The sequence below is a fragment of the Nicotiana tabacum genome, chromosome 16 (genome assembly GCF_000715075.1).
Source record: "Nicotiana tabacum cultivar K326 chromosome 16, ASM71507v2, whole genome shotgun sequence".
Lineage (NCBI taxonomy): Eukaryota > Viridiplantae > Streptophyta > Magnoliopsida > Solanales > Solanaceae > Nicotiana > Nicotiana tabacum.
Window position 1 is genome coordinate 79520516 of NC_134095.1, and position 11923 is coordinate 79532438.

General features: G+C 34.7%; 2 protein-coding genes across 2 annotated transcripts; both read right to left on the reverse strand.

Annotated features, from left to right (window-relative positions):
- Nucleotides 1–2503: 2503 nt before the first annotated feature.
- On the reverse strand, nucleotides 2504–3406 carry LOC107793618 (uncharacterized). Its single transcript, XM_016616010.2, has one exon. It carries the CDS (start codon nucleotides 3222–3224, stop codon nucleotides 2694–2696), a length of 531 nt encoding a protein of 176 aa, XP_016471496.1. The 5' UTR covers nucleotides 3225–3406; the 3' UTR covers nucleotides 2504–2693.
- Nucleotides 3407–7508: 4102 nt separating this feature from the next.
- On the reverse strand, nucleotides 7509–11524 carry LOC107793619 (protein trichome berefringence-like 7). The gene is made up of 3 exons (XM_016616011.2): nucleotides 10386–11524; nucleotides 8168–8326; nucleotides 7509–7974 (listed from the first exon to the last, which is right to left on the reverse strand). Exons 1-3 carry the CDS (start codon nucleotides 11186–11188, stop codon nucleotides 7677–7679), a joined length of 1260 nt encoding a protein of 419 aa, XP_016471497.1. The 5' UTR covers nucleotides 11189–11524; the 3' UTR covers nucleotides 7509–7676.
- Nucleotides 11525–11923: the final 399 nt, after the last annotated feature.

Here is an 11923-nt window from a genome sequence, read left to right on the forward strand (position 1 = left end):
TGTAAGGGTCTTGTTCCTCATCTACATCTCTCCAAAGGTTCGATCTCCATGTCTTCATCCAAACATAATGTAGAAAAATGTGTAGATGAGGACCAACACGCACCAACTCTAAAACTGCATCATTTTTTACATCCTCAGTAATACATACTCCCTCAACCTCGGCATCATCAACAAAAACATGGTCTAGTGATTGATATTCTGGTTTTAGCTCCTCAATTTGGCCTAGAAGATCTTTTTCAACTTCACACAACTCATCACTAAATTGTTGGGCGTTACACGCATCAATCTTTGCACTCAAATTTGCATCCAAATTGCGAATAGCACTGCCAAATTAGTCGATCTCTTGTCCCAATTCAACTCTTCCTTCTATAAATTGTTGCATCTCATTCGTAATTTTTGCATGGAAACCTCCATATTCATCTACTAATCTCCCGTGCATATCAAGAATGCGAACATCGTATTCTACATCATCCAATTCGTTACTCTTGTCAAACTCACAAGAATTATTAGAATCAAGAGGGGATTGGAGTAGGATAACAACACTTAGGACAATTATTCCAATTTTCATCACAAATAGTACAGGATGGAGATGGTGCATACAACTCGGTACTAGGAATATTTTTACAAGATTGCCACAAGTGGGATCCTTTTTAATATGAACAAGGATCACAAAAACAAGAATACTTACTATCCCACCACTTTTTGTTCAAAGATGCCATAAAGAAAATTATAATACTAACTACACTAAACTAAAATTTAAAACTTAAATAGATAAAAAATAAAAATCTAATCTAGTAAAATAGTTAATTTCTAAGTCCTCGGCAACGGCGCCAAAAACTTGTTGCTCCCAAACGCACACACAAGTATACGTAGTCGACAAGTAATATAGGATTGTAAGTCCAGATATCGTACCCATAGAGACTTGTAATTAACTATCAACTAAATTAAACCAAACAATTAATCTATTCAAGCGAATCCTAATGTATAATATTTAATTAAAATTAATCTAAAGTAACAAATTAAGAGATTAAAGAAAACAACGACAAACGTAAAGCCGAATTCTATGTGAGTGAATATTCTAGAGCTATGGGTTAGCTAACAATCCCGTTGAGTTTTCCACTTAAATCGTCTAATTAATTTATCTGGTTTATTGATTGACAGAGTTAATATTGGTCGTAGCCTTCTCCCGAAGTACAACTCGCCTATTCAAGCTAATCAAACGCCTATATTACTATGGAATTAGAATTAACAAGAACACATTAATAATTCATGTATAGTAACCAAGCAAGGCGATTAGGTATATTCCTATCCTAACCACAAATCCCCACCCCCCTCCCAGAGTTAAGATCTTGCTCTACTCAATCTTATATGCAATCTTGAATTCTCTCTCCCTAGTTCAATCCTAGATTCGTAGATAGTATTCAATTGGTGATCAAGCAATCAAATAATTAAGCGCAAGATTAAATAAATAAACCAATATGATAAAATAATAAGAACAATTCAAGCTTCAAACCACAACGTTCATGTAGCACCCAAAATTCTAACTAATAAACTATGAGATTAAAAGAAGAGAAGAGAAGAAAAACTAGTTAGAAGCCTCCTCCAAAGCGTGGTGTGTTCTCCTTTGGTCTAAAATATGTCCAAAATATTCTCCCTAGGTCTAAGATGTGTCAAAAGTCCTCAAAATAGCGTTTTTATATGTATTTATACCAAGTAGGGTTGGGCTCAGACGAAACACCTTTTACTGTGCGAAATAGGACTCTGGCTCTGTAAAATTTGTACAGGCGTGCCGCACCCTGCGCCGCGCTAGTGGAGGTTCTCAGTTGCCTTGCATTTTTCTTGTCAGGCCAGTTTTTACACTGATGCGCCGCGCCTTGCGCCGCCCCATGAGGCGCGGTAGTGAGAATTTGCGAAAATTCAAAACATAAAAGTTGTAGCCCTTTCAAATAGATTTCCAACGATATATTGTGCAGCTCAAACGGAGTTCTAAGCAAAAAGTTATGTGCATTTTACTAGACAATGCATTGTATGCCTGCTCGATTCTTCGTTTCGTTCTTAACTATCATCTGTTGATCCCCGAACACGGCCCCGGCTTAATTCCTTGGGCTTTTACTCAGATTTCAAAGCTCCAAATCACTTGAATTCATTCCATAATGCCTACATAGATCGGAATCACTCCTCAAGGCATAAAACACATATTTAGTGCAAAACACTAGCGATTAAAACTCAAACTCAATTAAAGTGCAGTAAATTAGAGTGTAATAAGTGACTATATTATAGCTTATCATCAACAATTTGAAAAATAGGGTGCAACCTACTATAACCGGTTATAGTAGAAACTTATTTTGAAATTGTTTAACTAAGCTTATAAGCTGATCAATACTAGCTTATAAACACTTTTTGGCTTATCTATACATTTACCAACACAAAGTGCCACAAGTCATAGTAATTTGAAATATCAAATCTTAACGTAATAATATGTTCCAAGTAGCAACAAAATTCGTAGAAAATAAAACAATTTAATTGGCATAACAAAGAAAGTGTTGACTGTACTTAGTACTTCTGATAGAATGATCAACCATTAGCCTCTAATAAGGCAATTGAAACATTAAAAGAAAGAAGAGCAGCTTTTTTGTACAGTGGTTACTCTCATACTTTCAATTTATTTTAAAATGTAATTCGTGACTTGATGCTCATGTTTGGCCGTGACCATGTCCAGAAGAAGAAGTTGAAGAGTAGTGTACATGTCCAGCTTCAAGAGCAGAAGGTGTAATTTCTGAAGTTTTATTAGCATGAAACTTATGTGCTTCTTCTAACTCTTTCTTTGTCCTTATAATATCATCTTTTTCATGGAAATCTTCTTCTACAGAGAGTACCACAGTCTCAGGTTTCCCATGGGGTCCTTGAACAATAGCTTCCTTAATTCTCAAATGCTCATCAATATGCTTCACTTCTTTCTCTTCAACTACTGTTGTCTTCTTCTTTTTCTTCAAGTAGCAGCAGAAAGAAAGTATTGCTAGGCCAAGTAAAATGCAACCGAACGTCGAGAAAACGAATATTATTATGATATAACTGTAAGGGGGTGGTGATGGTGGTGGAACAAATGGTGGAGGATGAGGATGAGGACGAGGCGGAGGAGGAGGAGGGTGGGGTTTTGGTGGTGGAGAGATGGGATGAGGAGGAGGGAAATGTGGAAATGGGAAGTTATTCACATTGTTAGCCATAGTTATGTATAATCTTGGAAAGTTGATATAAGAATTTTGGTGCAAATTCTTGAATCCTTTTGATGTTGTGATGAAGAGAAGTACTAGAACTTTTCTTATTTATAAGTATGGAGTTTTAATTTTTTTTTTTTTTCTGTCTCTCTTGGTTCTTTTTGTTCTCTTTTTAATGTAGGGAATGCTTCCAAGTAAACAGAGACTTGGCTCTCATGTGAAGATATTAGGAAGGCTTAATATTTATGTTTTGATTGTAGTAGAAAACACTTTTTCTTTAGCTTTACTTCTTTCTCCTTATTCTTTTGCTTAAGTGATCTAGTGTCCTACACCACAAGACAGGGGGACATTGACACGATCACACGAAAGGTTTTGAGAGCTTCTATTCTATAGGGTAGAGTTGCACCATATTCTTTTAGCCCCAAAGCAAACATACAGATAAAAACAATTTTACACATTCTATTCTATAGGGTGGATTTGTGCCAGATTCTTTTAGCCCCGTTGAAAAATGACACAGAAAAACATTATGTTTACCCAAAGTAACAATTAAATTTGTACGTGGTTTAATTCAATACAAATAATTAAGAATAAGAGATAAATGAATTAAGGACAAAATAAACGATTAAATCAATTGCAATGTAATGACCAAACCTGATCTTAAATTGAACAATGGGACTCGTCTTCGATTGGATCCTCGGTACAAGCTCGGCCGTGAGTAAAAAAAAAAGAACAAACAAATAAATTTCACAAAACTAATTTTTTGTCGCACTAAAATAACCGAACTATGTGTGAAAGCTTTTGGGCGTGCATGGATTTTAATATCCCTTCCATCATACAGATCATTTTGTTCCTTAATTTATGAACATACATTTTTGTTCATCCCTAATTTCCCAAGATGGAGAACTCAGTTCCAGCTTTAACGATGTAAAGTTTAATACAAAGCGAAAAATGGCCAAATATATCCATTTACTATTAAAAATTATTTAATATTATCCTCCGTTATACTATAGTATATATAAACTCCTACCGTTATGCTTTGGTTCAAAAGTACTCTTAATTTTAACAGAGGTACACGTGTCAGTTCAGGAGAAAAAGGCCCAATCCCAATTTTAAAATGCCCAAAATTAAAACCCACCCGTAAGTTTACCCGTTACCCGACCCATATCCCCCCTCAAATAACCACCCTCAACAAGAAAAAGAACTCTCCTTCTTCCTTTCTCCTTGCACCAAAGAAGTTGTAACAAATAAAATCTCCAAAATTCTACAATTTTATAGAATCGATTGTAGAATTACTTGACATCAAAAGTTACAATCTTTTTATTTGTTTCTTTTATTTTTTTGCAGAATTTTTAGGTTTATTTCTTAGAATCTAATTCTTGGAATTGAATTTGATCTGGTGTCTGTTTTTATGCTTGAATCTGGATGTTCTTGAGGTTTTTTTGTTAATTTTTCTATTTGAATTTGAAGAGGGGTTTGGTTTTGGTTTGAAATTGTAACTGTTCAAACGTTTAAAATGGTTCCTTAGCTTTGCTGAATTATGGTGTGTAGTCTTGTTTTTGTTTTTATTTTTGTTTCCTTTTGGATATTTATAGGATTGCAATATTGGGACTTAGACATGCTGGTTTTATGCTGGCTTTTCTTCCTTCTTTTTATCTTTTTGTAAACTAATTTTCTTTTTCTTGTTTGGTGTTACGTAAATTGCCCTGGTTGAAGTTATTTTACGTGGATATGTTATATTCTGAGTAGAGCTGTTTTAAAGATTTTGAGGAAGTATTATTTGACTAAAGGGAAAAGATTATGTAGGAGGTTCTGTGTATTGGATTACAAATGCCTTCTTCAGATAGTTATGGTTCTTCGATGGGTTTTCCCTTATTCCGTCGTTTAATTCTAAGTATTAGAAGTGAATAAGAGGTTCATTCCTGGAATTGAACCATGATTCTACAGTCCGGGAGTTTGGTTATAACAAACCTTTGGTTGCTATTCCAGTAGGAATATCTCAATTGCCATTGTTAATGGTGGTGCAACTACGTACTGATAGAAGAAAGGAAGAAGAAGAGGATGGTGACCAAATTTTTTTTAATATTCTAGTGGATGATATGGGTCAGATAACAGGTAAACTTACCGTGGGTTTCAATTATTGGTATTTTATAGGGCGAATTGCACGGTTAGCCACTAATAACATATGTATTTACTTTTAAGCCACTGTTTAAACTGTCTTTAGTTTTGAGACGTTGCTTTAATAAACTTTAATTGTTAGGACGAAAATACTTTTCTGCTCATGTTCTTAACTTTTGAACTTAACTTTAGGACTTCATGACTATATGTCCTTAACTTTTGAACTTGTAACTCTAAGTTCAGGACTACATGTCCTTGACTTTTGAACTTAACTTCAGGACTTCAGGACTACATGTCCTTAACTTTTGAACTTGTAACTTAGTTCAGGACCAAGTGTCCTTAACTTTTGATCTTCGAACTCAAACTTCAGGACCAAGTGTCCTTAACTTTTGTACTTGCAAGTCAAAGTTGAGGAACAAGTGTCCTTAACTTTTGAACTTGTAAGTCAAAGTTACGGATCTATTGTCCTTAACTTTTGATCTTGTAACTGTAAGTTAAGGACTGTATGTCCTTAACTTTTGTTCTTGTTAGTCTAAGTTCAAGACAAAGTGTCATTAACTTTTGAACTTGTAAGTCTAAGTTCAGGACCAATTGTCTTTTAACTTTTGAACTTGGAACTCAAACTTCAGGACCAAGTGTCCTTAACATTTGAACTTGTAAGTCTAAGTTAAGGACATATTGTCCTTAACTTTTGAACTTGTAACTGTAAGTTAAGGACTGTCTGTCCTTAATTTTTGAACTTGTAAGTCTAAGTTAAGGACATATTGTCCTTAACTTTTGAACTTCTAACTGTAAGTTAAGGACGCATGTCCTTAACTTTTGAACTTGTAACTGTAAGTTAAGGACTGTTTGTCCTTAACTTTTGAACTTGTAACTCTAAGTTCAGAACTACCTTTCCTTAACTTTTGAACTTGTAACTCTAAGTTCAGGACTTTAGGACTACATGTCCTTAACTTTTGAACTTATATGTAAGATTATCATGTTCAAGATTCCTTATATGAATTAAAGTTTATGCTTACATGTGGTATCAAGAGCCTTGATTGTTTGAATCGTTAATCTTTGTTTACTCGTATAGTATGAACGAAATCACTGTGGCTTTGATTGAAAAAAAATCTCTTCATCAAATCTGCAAGAACATTAATATTCATGTTTTCTCTTTTCTCCAAATTTAGAGCCTTCGTCTGTGTCATATTATTTATATTAGTTGATGTTGTTGATGATACAACGAAAGAATAGTAGCTACTAAAAAATTAAAATAATGATTTTAGAGCTTATTTCTCCCAAACTGTTTTGACATAATGGGGATGCTTCAGTCTGCGTCAGTTACAACGTAAGTATGTAATAGGTTTGGGAAGAAAAGCAATGGAAGAAAGGGTAAAAATGTTTTCTCATATTAATTTTAATAGAGTGGTGGCTATTTTTGCTCAACATTAGAATTACTGGATAAAAAATAAATATCACCTTAAATAGTGGCTACTCCACGCCATTTCTAGTATTTTAAAACTAGGGTTGGGCCTTTTGTTCCTGGGCTGCCACGTCCCCCTTTGTTAAGATAAGGGTATTTGTGTTTAATAGTATAACGGCAGGGGCTTTAATGCTCTAATAGTATAACGGAGAGCTTATTTAAACTATTGACGATGGTAGAGGGGCAGATCAGACCCTTTGCCGAATACAAAATTATAGATTAACTAATTGCAAGTAGTGATAGTCCTTTTTCTCTCCTTTGCCTTTCTTGGGTGAGTGATTTAACTCTCTTCTCGAATCATCATCATTCTTTCATATTGAAATTTTGCTATCACCATTGTTTCTCGCTTGCCTAATGAAATTATGAAATCATTAACAAAGTTAAATAAATTGCTTTTAGCCAGAGACGATTTGACAGATCGAATTGCACACGCAGACCATTACGGCACCTTGGCATGTTTTCCTCTAATTAATCAAATTTCGTATTCCTAATAAATTGCATGAGTGCAAGCTCTCTCGAAGAACCACACGATAAACAACAACTACTAATACTACTACTGCGCCTTAATCTCAATTACTTTGAGACTGGCTATAGGAATCATCACTGTTTATGTAGACTATACACACACACACAAAAAAAAAAAAAAAAAAAAAAAGTACTTCAATCTCTCCCCCACGGCGGCCCTTTTTTCGCTCACAAATGACCAAGACTTTCGTGTGGCAAAGGTAATCAAGTTGAATAAAATCTGCAGAAAATGTAAACAAATGTTGAAATCAAACTATCGAACAGAGGACAACGGGTTCAAGCCCGAATACTTAACTAACAGATATTCTGAGAATTATCGATTCAGTAGGAAAAGAATAGAAAATATAATCATGAAGCTAATGAATCTGATATTGCTGTTCCGAAAATAGAAAGGTGAAAAGCAGTTCGTTCCACATATCAGGCACACCAGGTAAGCAGTAATGGCTACAATCTGGAACTGATGGATTGTCACTCCAATTACCAACATGTGCATCGCTTCGGTATGCCCCCATTGGAGTGACATGCAGCAGTGTCACAGGGATTGCTACATTTTTCACAGTATCAATTATCATGTCCGAAAACGCATTCTTATCCTTGCCGTTGGTTTCCGACCAGGGCTGTCGTGTCACGTCGCATTTTTCACGGGGTCCAGCACTGATTCAAGCATAAAAAGGCTCTCATCAAATTTAGAAAAGAGATAAAAGTGGAGAATAAACAGCTCTTACACAAACTATATCCAACTATCGGACAAATTGACCTTTAATTATAGCCTAGACAGAAATTTTAAGAGAAGTAAAAAAGCCAAGACAAAGGATACCAACACATTATATTAGTAAATTGAGCACACCTCCAATGAGTAGCTTCGAAAGTCCGAAAGAATACACGTGTTCTATCAGAGTTGATGTTATTTTCGATCCAAGAATGCCAAGTAGTTAAGGCTTTATTGAAGGCACCATTTATTGTCATTCCGAGCTTCATCTTTCCGTCAATCTGGAAGTACCAGCCCCTGTCTGAAGAAGCATGTCAGAAGAGTTCTCTGGACAAATTGGTAAAGTAACTTCGCGATAAAAAGTGCAGAATAGTGGAGTATCTTCAGAAAAGCATTTACTAGCACGTAAAACACATAAAGCTCCACGGCTTTAACTGTAATAGAATTCATCTTAAAGTACTTGATAAGTAAGAGAAGTAGCTAAGTTGCTCGGACACAGGTGCGGATCTAGAGATGTAAATTCTAAGATTTGAGGATATGGACACTAGTATGGATACGGGTGCGGGGATCCAGCTAAAAATAATTCAAAAAACTATCAATATAAAAATATCTCTAAATTATGAGAAATTTTGTAAAATACTTATGTATAGCTTGTCAAGTGTACATTTTTTTTTTCCTCAAGTTGTAGGTAAGTAAAGGATTGATTTCCCAGATGAAGTATGCTAATTTCTTCAAATTTACCCTAGTTTTGGTTCTGATTTCGAGAATCAAATTGTATCTTGTCTCGAATTTTTCCATCCGTCGTGGTCAAAGTACCCAAAATTATTTGACCAGATCCGGTATGGATCCCATACCCACACCCATACTAGTGTCGCGTTGACACGGGTGCGGCATCTAAACTGCCGTGTCGGAGCAACTTAGAGAAGTAGTTCAATTTCTTGCATAATTACACTGTCTGATGGAAACTCTCTTCCTCTCACACACACAATCACGCCTGAGCAGAGTAAATCAGAACTGTGAAAATCTATCTAGTATGATCCCTATACTAGGCATTTGAAATCTAAAGGCTCTATTTTTATCCATAACAAATCGATTCTTTAACAACAGAAGCAACAGATATTGAAATGTATTCATACGGCGAGGGGTCTTTTTATCAAGTTTTGCTGCATAATGATGTTGAACAAGCATTAAGACATCCCTTATTTGCAACTCACGTATTATGTAGAAGATCTAAGTTAACTTTCCTTGTTATATTTACGGATTTTTAGCATGACAGTTAACCTAAAATTTTCAAAATCTAGATAATAGCAGTCTTACGCACATGTTGAACTAAGAACTATTATCAAATAATTCAGCTTTAGTTGCAAAAGCTCAAATGAAATAAGAATAGCACAATAATCCAGTTCCAAAATATAGGCCATGAGTCAACTTCAGATACATAAGTCTGGGAAGTTTTTCATTTACCTTGAAAGTGTTAGTTTTCTGACATGAAGGCTGATCCTCATTATCAGGAAAACATTGACTAACTCTATCAAACAAAAATTGAATTTAAAAGGTAGGCATGATAAATGACAAATTGTTGTCCACTACTTGAGAGACTGAGTTAAAAAAATTTATACAGTAGGACGATCTTTATAATCAGAATAACTATAATCATGTATTTTAGGGAGATACCAGGGGAACCAGGAAGAGGACAAACATTTTGTTCCCTATAAGAAATAAGCAAACAAAAAATGACATGAACAGGAGAAAAAGTGTCCATTTTCGAACCACGAAACACAACTGCTGCAAATCTACAAGTCTCCGAAACTTAGCTTATATCAAGTTAGAGTTTTTTTTTTTTTAGTTTCAAAGCGATATTCATCATTGACAAACAATGTTAGTTCATGAACTCATGCAATTAAATAGGTTGACGGCTTATTCTACAATTATTTGATGACCAGTAACTTCATCATGATAGGTGACCTCAAAATTTCAAAATCTAGAAAATGATAGTCATAGGCATATGCTGAACGAAAAATTGTTATCACACAACTGTGATGAATCTACAAGTCTCCTAGATTTAGGTTATATCAAATTACAATGAAATAGGTTAGCTACTTGTGCTATAATTATTTGATGATCAGTAACATCATCATTTATTTTACCAACTCAGGAGCATGTTAAATAATCGGCAAAGACATAGTTGATAAGTTTCCAAGCTAAAGTTCTAACACAAGAGAGTTAGCAGTATATAGTATGAAAAAACTTTTCATCTTAAGCAAGGGAAAAACACCAAATGAAAGTAAAGATTCTTGCAAGAAATAATAACTGACATCTTCAAGAACAAGGAATTCAGCATGACCAGATCACTTACAGTTCAAAAAGCTTCGTGGGAGTCCACCAATGACCGGTATTAAAAACTAGAATATCAGAATGAATCCATTCCTTGTTTATGTCATCCAACTTATCAAGCATTAGTGCTTTCTTGATCCTCTTTGGAGAACGTTTTGGTGGCGATCCAGGTTGTACTAGGAAAATTGACCTATAAAACTCAACTGTAAAATTAAAGGAGCTAAATCGAACTTGTAAATGCCTAATCTGTCTAGTGATCTTTCTTCCTTTGACTTCATATACACTCTTCTTGTCCTCAACACCAGTCATCAATATGCATATCATAGACTCCCATTGAGTTCTACTTAATGAATCACCAACAAAGACAATTCTTTTTCCCCTTAACTTTTCCAAGATTACATAAACATCAAACCTTGGAATTTCACAATTCCTAGGTTTCCACCTCCATTTGAGATACTCTTTATCCTTCCTACCATTATCTAAACAACTAAAACCTTGTTCAGCAAATGGACATTCTGATGCATTGTACAAAGGATAACTTTCATCGGGCACCCAATTTCCAACAAATAAATTGCATTCACCACTAAAGTTAGTATTTGTTCTATTATCTCCTGCATTTTCAAGAACAATTGGTTGTGGAAAAGAATTTGTATTGTAGAAATAACCAGACCCTATTGCCACAAGAAACAACAATAATAAGGATCCAATTACAAGGACCCTATTGAAAGAATGAAAAACCCAAGTTTGACAATGCTTCAACTCGCCAAAGTTCAAATCTTTAGGCCTAAAATGGCCAAAAGAACTCAACTTCAACCTATTCACCATCTATATGAACACCAAGAATGAACATTAAGTTGTAAAACAGACCTTATAGCAACAGACAAATCAAGCTATATCTCCAAACAAAGATGAAAAATCAAGATTTTGAAGAGAACCCACGAAGCTAAACAGCTTTATAGAGCTGAGTATTAGCAAAAAAGAATGAGAAGTATAAAACTGTAAATGGATCTTGAAGCTTCTTCAGTTGCAGTTGGTGATTAGGACATGCAGAGGAAAATATGGTTAAGAGCAGAGGGTAAGTATGTCATTTCCAGTTCAAAGTGGCTTTGGCTTGTCCGAATGTGATCTATGAACTAAAATTTGGTGGAGATATGATGGTGAGTAAATATAGCATAGAACTAAATTTATAGGTTGGAATCAGCTGCTAGCTGGAACAAATATGCTTGTGTACGGCTGCATCTCATTGGCTAACATATTTAAATAGTGGAAATTTTTGCCTTCTTTTCTAGTTTTGTCTTTCCTTAATGTTTCTTTGTGTTCAGGGGAAGTATCCTTTTGTAACATACTTTATGTTGGTCAAATACTGCATCAACCTCACCACAAATAATTTCCATTTAATTGGAAATTCAGAAGAAAAAGTTTATTAGATAAGTGATAATCTAAAATTACATATATAAGTATATAGCTAAAATGCATGATAATAAGACAGTTTATTAAGAAAATTATTCGAAATTGTCATATTTAGAGATTGAGATTGTTCATGAAATTAACAAAACTTAC

Bases quoted from the DNA above. Each gene is read 5' to 3' on its own strand.
- LOC107793618 (XM_016616010.2), bottom strand. From the start codon at position 3,224: ATGGCTAACAATGTGAATAACTTCCCATTTCCACATTTCCCTCCTCCT.
- LOC107793619 (XM_016616011.2), bottom strand. From the start codon at position 11,188: ATGGTGAATAGGTTGAAGTTGAGTTCTTTTGGCCATTTTAGGCCTAAA. The intron at 8,327-10,385 runs GTAAGTGATCTG...TTCTTCAGACAG, and splicing joins CCCACGAAGCTTTTTGAACT to GGGCTGGTACTTCCAGATTG. The intron at 7,975-8,167 runs GTGTGCTCAATT...TGCTTGAATCAG, and splicing joins TTCGAAGCTACTCATTGGAG to TGCTGGACCCCGTGAAAAAT.